This window comes from Pyxicephalus adspersus, chromosome 3 (genome assembly GCF_032062135.1).
Source record: "Pyxicephalus adspersus chromosome 3, UCB_Pads_2.0, whole genome shotgun sequence".
Taxonomy (NCBI): domain Eukaryota; kingdom Metazoa; phylum Chordata; class Amphibia; order Anura; family Pyxicephalidae; genus Pyxicephalus; species Pyxicephalus adspersus.
The window spans coordinates 69078697-69095607 of record NC_092860.1 but is presented as its reverse complement, the minus strand read 5'-3'; the positions used below and the strand labels follow the sequence as shown (position 1 = coordinate 69095607).

At 41.3% G+C, this 16911-nt stretch overlaps 1 protein-coding gene and 1 pseudogene across 1 annotated transcript in view; both read right to left on the bottom strand.

Annotated features, from left to right (window-relative positions):
• Window positions 1-730, bottom strand: part of GIPC3 (GIPC PDZ domain containing family member 3) — an 84698-nt gene extending 83968 nt beyond the window's left edge. Inside the window, exon 1 of the mRNA XM_072407088.1 lies at window positions 461-730. Within this exon, the coding sequence (XP_072263189.1) occupies window positions 461-724 (264 nt within the window). The 5' untranslated portion in view covers window positions 725-730. The remainder of the gene's footprint in view (window positions 1-460) is intronic.
• Window positions 731-4973: 4243 nt separating this feature from the next.
• On the bottom strand, window positions 4974-5755 carry LOC140327410 (PC-esterase domain-containing protein 1A pseudogene; annotated as a pseudogene).
• Between the last annotated feature and the right edge of the window lie 11156 nt (window positions 5756-16911).

Here is a 16911-nt window from a genome sequence, read left to right as displayed (position 1 = left end):
AATAAATCCATTCCAGGTTTTCTGGATCACACAGGTTCACTGATGAAAGCATATGTTCTCTAGCCTTGGAGAGCTTTTATAAATCAGACCCAGTATGTCAGTAAGTGCATAGCACTTGATATGCCATTCTTGGACTAAGTGAGGCTCTCAGACAGGGCTAACAAAATGTCCAGAAGGCATCCGCATATACAAAGCTTTGTACTTAGAAATATAATTAGGTTTTTATTTCCAGCCACAGTAGAATAAACACGTGCTGTACAGAAAAACAAGTTTCATTTCTATAGAGAGAGAAAGGGGGATTTGAGAAGCTTACCAATCCTTCCCATCCTCTTGGGTGACAAAAACCTTGAGTTTATAAAAGATTTTAGGCTCATTTTACAGCAGGGGCAGTATTTGTTTTCAAACTCAACATATGGAATTTCTAAATTCACATTTGGACAATAGACAAAAATAAACTCACCTCAGTTGGAGAAATATTAAATACTTCAGCAATTTTGGTGTAAAGTTCTTTGACATTAGTAAAGCCCTGTATTCTTCCAGTAAAACTGCCATGGGCCAGCTGCGTGTGAAAAACCAATTTTGGTTTGGCTCTTGGAGGGTGAAAACTTGTTGACTGGGCTTGTGCTGACTCTTCTGGCATATTTTGTTTTGTTTCTTTCATCTTGCAAGTTGTTTGCCTGGAAGGACTGCATTCTTTTTGATCAGTGTCCACTCTGTTCTCCATGATTCCACTTTTCAGGGGCTCTTTATCTCTTCTGCAGTTGTTGCTAGTATGCACAACCTCACTTCTTTAAAAGAAAGGTATATGATGGCCACAGTTAGATGGATAAAAATGAAGAAATAAATAATAGATTCTGCCCTGCTCTGTCTTGCTTCCTGCAGCATGTAAAAAGATCCGAAACTGAGAATAAAGAAGAAGAAACCTAATCCCACAGTTCAGGTTGTTCAGCAAAACTATGTTGCATTTAAATGGATAGGATAAAAGAACACTGATGTATGGCTTAAAAAACTAATCTAGCTGTGGATGAACATGAAAACATATTTACTCTGGAGACATATAACCTTGTTATAAGCTTAACAACCACTAATTAACTATTTCAGTAATGGAAACAGCTGCTAAAGGCACCAGGCAACCTGTTGTGCATTTGCCTGGTCTTTAACTGACTAAAATATACAGTATAAATGCATAGTTGTATGCAGTTACTATAGGTTTAAACTAAATCTTCTTGTAAAAACTAGTTTGTGATATCTACCTGAAAAATTGAAACATATTGAAAACAGGCTAAACCAGTGTGTTTTGCATAATATTTATGATTAAAAGAGTATTTCAAACATTACCTTTTCCACATGTCTAGGACAAATATTTCTCAGTTCTTTTTTGCAAAAGCTTTATTAAATATCATGACCCAGAGCATACAAAAATGAAGACATATATCATTGTGAATATACACAATATGATCTTAATTTTTCCTACTTTTTGGAATCAAAGAACATTCCCAGACACCAGGAGCCATCATTCAGGTGGGCCTTCCTTATATTGAAGAATGCATTTGATGTAAAGAGACTCTGGTGTCAGGCTAATTAATGATTGGGTTGAATATTTGTGTAACAGGTTAAAGAACTTCAGAGAAGCATTACATGCTAAAGCTACATTTTTTTTTTTGCCGAGTCTGTACATCACATCATGTAAATACATCCTCTTCGCTATAAGAAGCTCAGGGTGTGGCATCTTACTTTAAATATCATACACATACAGATTTTAAGAATTTATTATCCTTGCACATCTCATACAACTGAAAATAATGGAATAAACAAATCAAAATGCATTTAAAAAAAGTAGTTGAAGTAAGGCATTTAGCATATTCTGTTTGTAAAATTGTTCAAATAGTGTGCTATCATAAAAGATGCTTATATTTCCCCTTTTTCATCTACTCTTCTTATTGTCCCCTTCTTTGACCCATATAGTACATCAAAACACATGATATGTGTAGACTTTTCATTTAGAAGTGATCTTTATGAAAGCCTCAACCTACCTATTGTGTTCATTGCAGTTGAACAAAGTATATTGCTCTAGATAATTAAAAAAGATGTTCATATATAATTCAGCAGTCTAGAGACGGACAACAGAAGCACATACACTCCTTTGTATGCAAGTAATGTACTTCATGTGTATATATTCTAAAAATAATGTTTTGCCTAAATATGCAGTTATTTTGTTTAACTAAAGGCATTTGGATAACTGAATTAATTTTTTCTCACACACTGGTATAGAGTTCATCATAGATTGCAAAATATTTTTTGGAAGTCTCTGATCACTTCTCCACATGTCTTGGGAATGTCTGGAAAAAAAAAAGATCCTGCTGGGAATTAGTGCATCAGGTGGCATCAGATTCCTTTTTCCCCTGTCTTCTTCTTTCTGCATCTCAGCTCCTGGAACCATAAAACCTACGGTAACCCCCTATTGCATTACCTTCTAGATGTGGAAAAAGCCTGTATTCCACTGCTTTTTTGTCATGATTACAAATAATTACAGTTTACAATATACAAAATGTAATCATTATTGTCCATCACTCATTGTCTCATCATGGGGTATGGATATCTAAACTATACACAGATCAGTCTAACTTAGTAATCTGTTTAGCAAACGTCTGACATGACGTGTTTTACCTATTTAGCTTTCTCGGGTATAGAGAAGACCTAGTATAGGTGGGTATAGATGAGTTTAGATGGGTGCATATATCCTGATCCAAAAGAGATCAACCTAACAGCTGATGTGGCTTGTAAATCTGCCAATGAACTAACTTTATTCTCGGGAACCCCTTAGGTAAAGTCAGAGACTAATAATTCTGTAATATCCCCCAATCTTAGTAAACCTGGGATATCCACTGCAAAACACCTGAAGATGGCAGCTGACTGCCTTAGTCGAAGCATCCGTTAAAACATTTCGATATATGGCTAGAAGTATTCTTCCTGGCAATTATAGGCAAAGAGCACTTAGACTCAAGCCATGAGTGGCAGACCCACCTCCAAGTTGGGGTGGTCTGGTGTCTCCTTTTGGAGGCAGAGCCTCTTCATCAAAAAGCTGGATCACTTCAAGATTGATGCCCCATAATCCAAGAAAAGGCTAATTAGGAGGCTTGTTCCCAATGGAGAAAGGGATGAATGTGTAGATCCTGTTATCACAGAGTATTCTTTCTTATTTTTCGGTCCAAAGAAAATCGAATATGGAAATCAGTCCCAGATATAAAACAACTCAACCATTCAAATAGCAGGAGCATTGCAAATCAAGTCCCAATAAGTCCTTCTTCAAGCAGTTCCACCAGCAGATTGGCTTTTTTCCTGTTCTGTCATACGGGTGAGCCCAGGCAATTCGGAGGAATTTTATTTTATTTATCTGAAGGGAATCTTTGGCCTCTTGAACCTGAGGCTTAGAAAGTTTTCTTTACTAGGCCTTTACTCCCCGAGGACTACGCCTATACACCTTAAATAGTGAAAACCCATGGAGGCCTGCAGGACCTGCGGAATAGAGAACAAAACAGCTGGCATTAAATGGTCCCAGTCTTTCCCATCCACATGCACAACTCTTCCATGCATTGTCCTAAGGGTTTTATTAAAATGCTCGACCAGACTATCTGTAGGCGGGTGGTACACAGAGGTCTGCCACTGCTTGATTTAAAAGGGTTTTGAACAGGTTCTCCTGGCTCTCCTGTAAACCATTGGGACATACAGTGCACACTAGTGTTGGTCGAATAGCTCATTATTTGATTTGACAGCTATTCGGTCGAATAGACCAAAATAATTCAGGTGAACGAACATCGAATTCAAACTCCATTAAAGTCAATAGGGGAAAAATTTGGGTTGTTTTTCAGGACTGTGTAGAGCTTCTACAGCCTATCAATACATTTAAAAAGACATGTCAAGACTCCCCCCAGCTCTGCACAACACTGTACAAGTCAAAAAAAAAAATAGGAAGGCTTTTTTATGTTGCTGGCCAGCCCATTTTATGGGGCGGTCAAGGGAACATGCCAGATTTTATACAGGTCTCTGAGTAGAGGCAGAGAGGGCCCCAAGGGGGTTCCTCCGGTCCAAGAATTAGCCACCAGCTTTCACCGCTCCGTTACAAGCCATACACAGGCTTCAGAGTAGGCCTCACAGGAGTGGGGACCCCATTGGTAACTGGCATCTAGAGCTGGGTGTAGTGCATCGTCAATGCCACCTAGATGTCAGTAATACCATTTTTAAGAATGGAGTACTGACAGGTGGCAGCAGCAACAGCATAAGGAGGAGGCGGTGGGCCCTGAGACGAAGCAAGGATGGCATTAGTGGTTGAGGCCATCACCTATATGAACAGTGTAGACGCTGTAGCTATTGGAGACATTGCTGTTAAAGGGACTGCCTTTTCCTATCTGCTAGCTGTAACTTTGTAAAATGCGGCATGGACAGCATTGGTAACTGGCATTTAGAGCTGGGCACTGGGCAGGGGCCAGCAGTAACAGCATGAGGAGGAGGCAGTAGGCCCTGAGATGGACCAAAGAAAGCATTAGAGATTGAGGCCATCACCTTTATGGATAGTGTAGAAGCTATTGGAGACATGAATGGATGAACAAGATTTCCACTGTCCCTACAGTGGCGGTGGGCCCTGAGACGGAGTCTGGATGGCATTGTTACTCCTCCTGCTTTTATTGCTGCCACCTGCCCACTACCCAGTACCCAGCTCTAGATGCCAGACTAAACTCAAGCTCAACAGGGTCTTGTTTCCCCGCTGATTCCCTTTCATGTGGTTTCGCTAAATAGTAGGTAGGGACAGATTGGAATCTCATCCATTCATGTCTCCAATAGCTACAGCTTCTACACTGTCCATATAGGTGATAACTTCAACCTCTAATGCCATCCTTGCTCCGTCTCAGGGCCCAACGCCTCCTCCTTCTGCTGTTGCTGCTGCCGCCTGCCCCATACCCAACTCTAGATGCCAGTTACCAATGCCGTCCACACCCCATCTCAGAGCCCACCGCCTCCTCTTCCTGCTGTTCCTGCTTCATGCCCCAGGCTTGAGCAATGTGAGCCATCAGGATTCAGGTATACTTCTGATGAGCCAGCTGATTCAAGTGGTTGGCATCTTTAACCCTGGAGCGCAGCTCGAAGCGGATGTAGAAGTGCATGTCAATCACATCAAATTTGTAAAAATCTGCCAGAGTGGCACTGTAGAAATTCCCCTCTATGATGTCACAGCGCACATTAAGAATTGCGTACTCCAGCACTTCACCAGCTTTGAATCCAACAGGCTTGGCCATGTTCCATATCACCAGACATTCAGGGCTCAGCACCTCGGTAAGCCGAATAAACAGGTGGTCCAGGTTGGTTTTGTACACTTCCAGTGATTGGTCAAGATACCTGATAACATCTCAGATACACGAGTTGATGATGACAACATCGGGCTGAGGTCCTTGTTCGAAGTCGGCCAGCATGCTCTCAATGTACTCCGCATAGACACGGGTCAGGAAATAGAACCATACAACGTGGTGGTCCGTTCTGTACTGACGCACTTTGTGGTAAGTTATGCCATTGTGCATTTCACCCAGGGATCCCCCAGCGTGTCTTTGCAAATGGCATTTCACCCTTCCTTTTGAGCTGGTTCTCAATTAGAAACTCATCATTCTGCAGTATTTTCACAAGATCTTTGTATGGAGTCTCCCAGGACAGCCACATACTTGTTGTGGAGAAGTCTCCAGACGTCTGCAGAGCTGAATAACTTCATGGCTCAATGTGGTCATCCAGGACCTCTCAGATGGTTTTTGCCTCGTTTCAAGTGTTGAGCACATAGTTTGCAGATGACCATAGTGTTGTCATCACTATGGACACTAAAAAATGCCCACACAGGCGAACATCGAACTGGGCCAGTAGGTGGTCTGGAGCTGGTGCTCGTGGTGGCGATCTGCGGTTTTTGAGGCACAGCTGGTGTGACAGCTTCTGATGATGGATGACTATGACTTGCCTCACTGGTACGTCAAGACTGCAGCGTGTGGGCAGCTTTTACCCTCTTCCTCCTTCTCCCCCTTTGAGGGCGCTCTGCAACCTCCTCCTCCTCTTCTTCCACCTCCTCCTCCTCTTCTTCCTGCCTATGATGATCTCCTTGTTGGCCCCATGTCGGATCAAGGACATCATCATCATAAGAGACAGTTTCCCTGTATGTGCTGAAAGGAAGCAGTGGCCTTTTGCCACCCCTGCCCCTTCCTCTTTGGCTAGACATAGTACAAATTTGTGTGGCCTTTTACTCTGCAAAATACTTTGGAGCTATTTTGCTTCACAAAGTGTAGCACCAAAAATGCAAGTGCGCTATGTGTATTGTATGCAGCACTTTCCTTCAGAGGTGACACTTGTAATATGCAGCACACTATACAAACTGTATACTGCAGTATACACTGCGTCTGTTGTACCTGTCTCTCAGTCTCAAGTGTGATACTGTGCACGCAGTCAGGGAGGGTACCCTGGCTCTGGCTGTGTATGTAACAGAATGACTGACTATCTATCTTTCTAACAGTGAAACACTCTACCTATCTGAGTACAGTAGATTTCAGGACTGCACCAATACAGTACAATCCAACTATCTATCTGACTAATAGTGTGACACAGTCTAACTAAGCAAATCACTGCTTTTTACATTGACAAAGCAAGCCAAGTAGCACAGAAAGGTTTTAATGCTAGCAAATCTCTGTCAGGAGTGGTAAATGCAGGCATGCCCCGGCCTTATATAGGCCAATGGCTGCCTGTGTGGCATGCAGTGACAGATAGCCAATCGGCTGCCTGCCACAACAAACATGGAGGAGAGCATCCCTGCTGTTATTGGAGAGCCCTAGGCATTATGGGGGCGGTCCCTAGGCGTTGTGGAAGGCCGAATTTGGAGCTTCGAATCCAGCAAAATTCTGGTCGACCCGAATTTGAACAGCTATATTCGGGTCGAATATTAGGACGACCGGAATTCGAACAACAACACTAGTACACATATGTTCGGTGTAGGACAATTGCCGGGACAGTCCACACTGTACACACTTAAGACTCCTTGCAGGGGGCATAGGGCCTTGGCTTGGCCCGAGGCAGAAAATCTCAAACACTGAAGGGCAACCTCCCTTCCTGCGGCTGTGGTGATATACCTTGTTCTATGCTGGTTCTAGGGCGCTGGGGAAACCTCTTTCCTGGTGGTGGGGGCCTGATTACTTGAGGTAGGGTTGTGTCTTGGTGTTTTGCTGGGAACAGCTGCTCCTCCATCTCCACAAGTTGGTCTTCAGATTGGGGTCACCATGACTAACCCACCATTACAAATCAACCGGAAGGGCTTGCAGGAACCGATCTAGCACAAAATGCTCCACCATCTGGGGTCCAGTCAGGGTCTCAGGCTAAAGCCATTTAGTAGCCAACTGGATGAGGTCATACATTTGTGACCCCAGTGGTAAGGCTATACAATACTGCCAGCCAAAGACTCTCTGTGCCCTGATCACTGTGGTTACTGCGAGGCGAGCAAGGATCCATGCCTTAAGCCAATCATACTTCAGGGGATTCAGCGGGGCTCAGGTCACAGTAAGCTATTTGGGGTTCTCCAGCCAGAAAAGAAGCAATGAGGACAGCCCATTTGTCTCCCGGCCACCCGTATCCCTTTGTAGTCCTCTTGAAAGTCAGGAGAAAGGCCTCAACATCATCTGCTGGTGTCAGTTTTAAAGGAAAATGGCTGTCCCTCACAATTTCCTCATTGTTAGGTGCAACTGCCCCAAAGAGTTTCGGGGCCACCTCCGATAGCATGCTGCTCCGCAGTGGGCTCTCTAAGGACCGTCAATTGTACCTCTGTGGCCTTCTGCTGAGCTGCCATACTCTGCTGCATTTAAACAGTAGTTATTGCCAGCTGCCTTACCACTTCCTCCATGGTGCAAAGAAGCCTTTGAATGTCACTTTTGCAGATTTAAAACACAAACTTTTTCTCTGTTCAGCTTCTGCCCGCGTCTGAGCACCACTTGTGAAATGGATAGGGATTAGTCCTTGCAGCAAACAAACTGAGAAGTTTGTTGTCTGTATAAGTCTCTTTATTTTCCTCCCCAAAAAAACAGTTTTCTTTAGCATACATGAGAACAAAATGAAAAGCCAAGTTCATAACCCAAATCAACACAGATAAAACAACATTAACAGTTTTTCTTTGCAAAACACAGTTTCAACAGAGGCCTTTACGTGCTGCTATCTCCACTTCCTCTTCTAAGATAGATTGCTACTTGTAGCAGCCCTGCAGTCTGTTTTGGCAAAACCTGGGGGTGTACCTGGGATAGAATTGGAAGGCCCGCCCAGTACCTTCCTTCCTATTCTAGAGTCCAGGGCCCTAAAATTTACTAAAACACAACAAACTTTGCTTTCCACTATCCTTGACTCTTTTCCCCAGTGCACACCCTGGTTTTAAAAGCCCAATCTCTGAATCCTGGACAATTTTATCTCCAATCCAGGACCAATCCCTGCAGTCCTGTACAAGGGATATAGTCCTCCTTATGAAAGAACCTGGATGGATTTTGAACTCAAAAAAATCTCCTTCTTCCCATTCAAAACCAAGTATATCAGGGGTCCAGAGTATGGTTTTTAAACACTGTGCCTATTCCAGAACAGAAGCTACTAGGCAATATCTTAAAAGTCATGGGCACAGTTGTCTTGACAATAATGATGACACATGGGCCCAACAAAGGTCTCAGCACTTACAAATGGACTCCCCTGTTTAGTGTAGTTCTACAGATCCTCTAGGTCCCCACCATTCAGAAAATAAAGACAATGCTTCTTTGGTGGCTGAACAGACAAAATCTTCTCAGTTATCATCCACCCCTTCTTATTGAATGGGTAATAATTACATCAAATTCCTGCAAACGCAGATGGGTGTCACTTTGTCTGGGACAGATAGCTCAAGGAACTTAACAAGGCCCAGTAAGATGGACAGTCTCAAATTTACTAGAGCTATAAAGGGCCTTCCAATATAATTTTTTTTCTGTCAGTGTCTCCACAGGCTGTCTAGGTGACACCAGGTCTTCACCGGGCCTTCAGGCCACCGGACTCTTTGCTGCTGGGGGTCACCAGGTCATAACCCATGGGGTCACTCTACCTGATGAGGAAAGCTGAAGCGGCCTTGGGGTGGAGACAGGTGGCAGACCAATGGAATTAAATTCCAGACACATGGTCTGGGCAGGCAGCAAACAAGCTTAGCCAGCGTCCAGGCACAGGTGAAGCAGGCGGCAAACAGGCTTAGTCAGAGTCCAGGTGCGGGTTAGGGCAGGTGACAAATAAGCTTAGTCAGAATCCAGGCATGGGTCATATCAGGAATATTAAGAAGCACAACAAAGAGTAGCAAGGTAGCTAGTGCAAAGTGACAGTACCAGCCTCCATTACTGCTGGGACTTAAGGAGCTCCTTCTCCCTGGGCTTTATCAGTGTGAGCAATACTGCCCACAGACCTGTGAGACCAGGAAGTGCTGCAAGCTAACTCAGGCAGAGACAGGCAACTCGTTGAGGCAGACATGCACATGACACCACATAATGGTTTGGTGAGGTGAGATGCCCTGCGATAACCAACAGGTATTGTGCCAGATTCCTAACATCCCATCTTGACAAATACGTCTCTCTGGGAATGGACAATACCACAGCAGTTGCATATGTCAAAATCAAGTCTAAGTTCCAGGATATTCAAAAAACAAGCTAAAATCAAAGACCAAATTCGGCAACAACAATAAGTGGTATCTACATCAGAAAGCCCTAGGCACAGGGAACCAGTGCCCGTTCTTCCCACTGGTAGGCATGTTTGCATCCATGGCAACCACAAACTGCATCCCAAGGTTTTCAATGCCAGCAAGCCCTGGGGTCAAATTTGCTGATGATAGGTTGCATTTCCCCCCAATTACCTTGATCTACAAATTACTAAAACATCTGACCTTGGTTCTAGCAATCATCTGCTGTGGCCCTGATGGCTGTTGTACCAATTCCTAAGTGTTCTTAAGATCCCCTCTTACAAGGTCCCCTCTCCATCAAAAAGGCTCCCCTTTATGGCCTAGATCTGGAAAGGCAAAGGCTGATGCATCTGGGCTACGAAAGACAAGATTTCGTGCCCCTGCTTCTTTTTGTCAGCCTGAGATGGCATTGCCACAAATGCAACTTGTTTGGCAATCCCATCAGTCATAATTATGTTTTCACCTGTCAGTGTTCACTGGTTACTGCTGGTTATATAGCAAAGAAACTGCCCTACCTCCGATCTCTCTAACGACTCAATTGTTATAGGACAGTCCTTGTACCAAATTAGAATTGACTGCTTGTATATCTTTCCTAGTCATAGGGAAAAGTCTGTGCCCAGATGGGATGATACCCAGATTTTATAAAACATTTCAGGAGGACCCTGTCATCATTTATGGTATTGGTCTTTAACGCAATATCTTACGCCATTCCTGGTCCATTCTTTAGAAGCTTATATTACAATACTCCCCAAGCCAGGCAGAGATAACACCATATGTAGCTCTCCTTGACTAACTTAGACATTCAAATTTACTCCAAACTTATAGCCAATAGACTGAAACAAGTTATCCTTTCATTGATCCAATTGGACTAGGCTGGCTTCACATTGGGCCGTGAAGCACGTGCCAATAATTCAAAAACAGACTCCCTGATCCACTGAGCTCAAAAGGAATTGGTTCCTACATGTCTTCTCTTGGTGGATGCCGAAAAGGCATTTGACTGAGTTTCTACAGGAAACTCTATTGCTGATAGGGATGGGACCCGTGATGTTTGACTGGATCTTGGCCCTTTATGCAAATTCATCTGCACGAGTACGAACTAATGGGGTATTATCTACGTCTTTTCCTGTTAACAATGGAACAAGATAAGGATGCACATTATCTCCAATATTTAATATTTTGATCATGGAGCATTTGGCAAATGCTATTTGTGCCATTCCAGATATTAAAAGTCTAACAAATGATGGCCACCAACATGAACAAATGTCAGACTTTGCAGATGGTATATTACTGTACCTTACATCTCCATCTATGTCCATCCCCCTGGTAATGAAAGAATGTGACCGCTTTAGTGGGTGAGCAATTTTAAGATCAATTATGATAAAACTGAAACCGTAAGCATCTCCATGCCCCCTTTGAATTATACCTACTCTGAAATTTCGCCTTCCGATGACAGGCTAAATCCCCTAAATATCTGGGTATTTGCATACCCGGTGATCTAAACAATATGGCAGAGATCAATTTGAAACCCTTATTCCATAGTATTAAACATAATCTCAAAACATATACCAGCTTGTATCTATCCTGGATGGGACGTAAGAAAAATGGTGAAAATGGATATTTTACCAAAAATCCTTTATTGGTGTTATAAGGTGCAGACCCAACCCCCAAGCTATATTTTCCCCTGCCTGAATCACTTGATTCGCACTTTTGTATGGTCTAGGAATTAACAAATGTATTCCTTCTAGAAGAAAGTTAGGGGGTGGGCTAGCACTACTAGATTTTGTATTATAAAGCAGCCATCCTACACCGGATAGTGGACTGTACACATAACAGGGATTCCAAATTATAGGTTACTATGGATGCATCTCTATCAACACACCCCTACTGTCATTATTTCTCCATAGTCCACCATCAGTGATACATACTCTTATCGGTTTAGCATAAATTAGTACGACATAATCTCTTATCTCCCAAACCCAGCCCTTTAACACCCTTTTTGGTACTTTAGAATTCCATTTATCTCCAATAATATTAGACCAATAACAGCTTTTGAAAAGCTTCTGTCCCAAACTACTAGGGTTACTAATGGTGTAACCCCCATATGTGCTATTCTGCTAAGTGAACATAGACAAGGCCACCCTTATTTTATGAAATGTTGGGAGAAAGACCTGGGACTCTCCGTTACAGAAGAAAGATTAGAAAAATCCAACAATTTGATACATAATTTATCCAGATCCAAAAAAGACCAGGAGAGGTGTACAAGATTTTCAGCAGATGGTATAGATGCCCAATGGATCTTCATAAATTTGATCCTACCTACCCAGCGAAATTCTGGAGATGTGACCAACCCCAAGGTTCTATGCTCCATTTTTGGAACTTTTGTCCAACAATTAAAACTTCATGGGATACCAAATTTCACATTTACAATCTTAATATGGGGACGGATGTACAACATTACCCGACCATTACGCGATTGGCTATGTTACCTGGTGAAGGGAGCTGAGGAAATTTGCTGATTCTTGTAGTTAATTATTTTGTGCTTTTGTTATGTTTTGTAGATGATTGAATTATGTTGAAACTAGACTTCATATCAGTAAACTAACGTCCGCTTCTCCCCCTTTTTGCCTTGAAACTCTTCCTTTACTCCCTACCGCCATATATCTGTTACTTTGACAAAAATAACTTGTTCTAAGAGAACCACAAGGACATTTGTCATGTCTTCTAATTCTCTGTAGTCATGTGATCATGCACTGATCATGTCTTTGAACTGTTATATAAACTGTGCAAACAATAGTTTTGAGAGTGATCTAACTACACATTAAGTTGCGTGTGTTACACTCTTCCAGCTCTGTAAACAGAAGCTATCAGAAAGTAATCAGAAGCTATCAAAAAATTGATCTGGGATCAATGGGAAATCGCCGTAACACCTGGCTTATATAAAAGTATAAAGAGGGGCCGCCTCCAACACTTTAATATAGCAGGCCAAAGAATATTAGCTAGACATTGGGGCTCTACCACAACTTCCACTATAGCAGAATGGATGTGTGAAATTAACGAGATTGAAGCTATGGAATCTCAAATATTATGTGAAATACATGGATCCAAAGATAATATGGAACTCATGGAATTGTTATAAAAACACTCCAGAAATCCAAATTTACCTGGGCTGACTTAGATATAGGCTGTTGAACACAACTTTAAATAAATATGTGGAAAGTGTACTTACCTTTATCTTTTTGGATAGGAACCAAATGACTGTATATTATGATATATATACCTCCCTTATATTCGCCTATATTTCCCTATTGTTTTATTCCCTCCTTCCCTCCCAGCCCCTTTATTTTTCTTTGTACTCTCTTATGGTTTATGTTACATGGTTATCATTTTGTTCATAACTCAATAAAAAATTATTATACATACATATATGATATTTCTTTTGGTTTTTTTGGCAAAATAAATATCTTAATAGTCGCCACTCTGCCTGCCATAATAATACAAGATAATTCTGTCCTTTTATATTGGGCTAATTCTTTAGGTAGTGCTGTTATTAGATTGAGAAAATTAATCTGGAATAAGTGTGTGAGGGGAATGAGTTTCCCAAAAATGTAATGTATTTAGTTTTCCACCTATAAGGAAAGGAAGACATAATGCTCATTTTAAGGTACGCTGGTATATGTAATCCTAAAAGGTGGAACTTGTTAGCGTTTACCTTAGTGCGAGACTGCACTAAAACACTCTGGAGTATTTTGGTTGGTTCTTAAGGAAATTTCAGGATTTGTAATCATAAGGATTATGTCCTCCCCAAATAATGCACTTTATCATGTACCATTATTATTGTCATTAATACGAATAGGCTCTGCTAGTGGTTCTAGGAGCAATATGAAAATCACAGGAGATAGGAGGGCCATTTGTGATTGGGAATTGTTATGAGATGGCTCAAATAAGAAAATCCTTGTAGAAGGTTGGGAGTACAGAGTCAGAACTGCTGTTTTTGTGGGGGCCTACGAAACCAAATTTGTCGAGGACCAAAGACCACCCCAATGCATTCTGTCAAACTCCTTCTGCATCCAACAAAAGGAGCAGCAAAGGCCACCTGAGGAGTTTTATGTTGTAAAATATTGTTCAGACCTCTAGTTCTATTAGGATCAATTGGGTCAATTCTAATTGGTAAGGGGATATAGAGGGAATATGGACTTGTTTGATAAAAGAGCCACTCTTCTCTGGGGTTGGCTGTTATATAATTTTATTGAATTTGCTAAAATATTAAATTTCAGGTAGCTCTTAAGAGGCAGATATCATTGCTACTTCTGCTACAACACTTAAGCAAAATCATCCATAGTAAATAAACACTGGGTGTACGATTGACCCTAACTTGTATTTGGCTACTAGTTTGTGTGCTCTTTTGAAAGGCTCTGACATTAGCAATGTCCTTTTGTTAGAAAAAAGTCAGAAAGTTACAAAAAAAAAGCTATTACAAGCTATTTAGGCCTACCTGAGGACTTACTGGTGCCTTTTAGGGATATTGGGTATTTTAAATTACCTAACTGTAACAGAATAAGTTTTGTATTACACCTAGGAGACTGGCAGTATTACAACATAGTGGAGCCCCTTAGAGAAAAGACTGTATATTTGTTACATCACAATAACCATTATTTCAGTATTAAAAGCGTCAAGGTTTTAATGGTGATGCTTACATTTGCAAAAGGTGCAGTTCTTTGTACCACCATAAAAATACACATGGATGCCTCGAGTTTAGCGAAAAGCTTGCCAAAGACCTAATTGTCGGTATAAAGAACGTGATCAACTGGGGTGCAAGCATTGTCATATCCGTCAGTCTGTAAAATGTTTAGAGTTATACACAGGTTAAACCGTTTATGATGTAACCTTTTGTAGAATGAGGTCTTTTTGGGACACCTGTTGTCACAATGTGTTTTACAGTGCTAAGGATATATTGGGGTGTGATGTAGCATTTGTAGCAGAGGCATAGACAATTTTGACTCACACACTTGTTACATGCAACTACATACATGTACCAAAAATAGATTATGCCAAAATGCCGTTCGCCGTAGTTAGAAAAAATTGGTACAAAATATAGCTTGCAAACCAAGGGGGCACTGTGCATTACGCAGCCGGATTACATCTGCATGTATTACGGCATAGACTAGATGATGACTGATGACAAAAAATAATTTCTGGCCTGGTATGAGGAACATATATATGAAACTTTTATTTCCGAAAAAGCTAAAAGCCTACTGTGAATAGGATGTAGAGGTACTAAGGTGTGCATTTTAGCTGGTCCTCTGGAAAGAGTTTTTTTTGTAAAGCAGCTATTACTACATCTGATACATTGTCACACAAACATGATAATATTGTTTGATTTATGCATGTTGGCAAAAACTGTACGATGACCTTTCTCGTTTTTTTGCATATTATTTATTCTCGCCTCTCAAGGTAAATTTGGCATTTGTTGATGGTCTCATGGAGGTGGCTAGTGAAAACATGAAAATGGAAAACAAAATTCACCAAATATGTTAACCACAGAAATCTGAGCATTTTGTTTTTTGTTCAAAATGTGTTGTGTCAGGGTAAGAAATGTAGGACCATAAACCTAAACACTAAATATATGGTGCTTTTAAAACACCCTTGTGATAAATTATAAATCATGCTGGCTAGACAAATGTACCCTGATAAAGCATTTCTTTTTAGATGTTTTTAAAGAAGCTATTTGGAGACCTCTCAGGTATGTTTGTGCAAAGGAATTACATTAAAAACAGGCCTGTTCCTCCTGAGTTTGCCCGCTGTGAGCGTGCATAAAAATCATATTTGTAAGTAAATTTTTTTTCATCATCTGTATCATTCTTGGTAGTGTATGCTCTCTTGTTAAGATGTTTACCAGGATACTCCGCGTGTGAGGACTTTTAAAAGTGAAGCCTGTAAAAAGAAATCCAATCTTGGGCAACGCCAGTAATGATTTGATTTTAACTATTGAAGAGATCACTCTTGACATTCTTAAAGGAAATATTCTGCTGAGAAAATGGGAAAAAAAATCTGAAAAGTAGATAAAAGCAAACCAAAGACATGGGAAGCCAAAGACAAAAGAGGCACTGGTGACACAGGGGTCATCAAAGACAAAGGAAACACTGGAATACCACCCGGGAATAGATAGGGAAACAACAGACTTCATTACAATGGGTAAACACAGGAGTTGTACTGGGAAACATTCAATTAACAGGCAGGTAAATAGGAAATGCTCAGTAGAGCTAGGGGGCTCATCTGTAGTGGAGACATGTAGCACGAAAACTAAGCGGTGTAAAAGTCAGCTAAATAGCCAAGGGCTATCACCTTATTGGCTGGTGGAAGGGGAGATACTGCATAAACAACAGAGCATTCAAGTCAGAACAACAGTGAGAAAGCAACCTTGCTGGATATATGTCTATTCTTCATATGGCAGGGTCAGAGGATTCTTGAAAAGCATGGGAGATCTATTAACATAAAACACACAAATTAGCTGGATACAGCAAAACAAAACATTGTGGTCAACCAGGAATTTACAGGCTGGAAAGGAGGCTCTTTTCTGTTGGGTAACTACAGCAGAAAAAGTTTGGAAAATCAACATTTTTTGGTATGGACGTTAAAAGATCTTGGATATTTGACAGAGAGAATTTCTTGTCCGCATAGTATAGAAATTTTAAAATTACAGTGTGGGGCTTTGCAATTGGAGTACATTCATCAGATGTGATACACGTGTTCAATAGCGCATGGTGAACAGGGTTAAAGTTGAAGCTCTTGTCAAAGTATGGCACAAGAAGATTGGAGACATCCTACACTCTTGTGCCATGGAAATACTGAGAATGGCATGGTGAGGAAGAAACAGGTTGAGAAACAGAAACAGGTGGAGAGAGTGTGGTCCTGGTCTTCGCAATGTATTTGTAAATGCCTTGGAAAGGTAGCTGTGAGTAAAAAAAAAAGCGGGGGGTAAAGTGTGGGGGAAAAATGGAGAAATACATGTAAATGGGAATTTATATCCTATGGGATCCGATGGAAGTGCAGGGGTTTAGTATTCAGGTATAGCTGAGAAGGTGCTGGTGCAAATATTTCTGATATGTTGGGGTGCAGAATGCTAATCCCCAAACAGTGACACTACGTTCTTACTTAGAATGTGACAAATAAGGCAG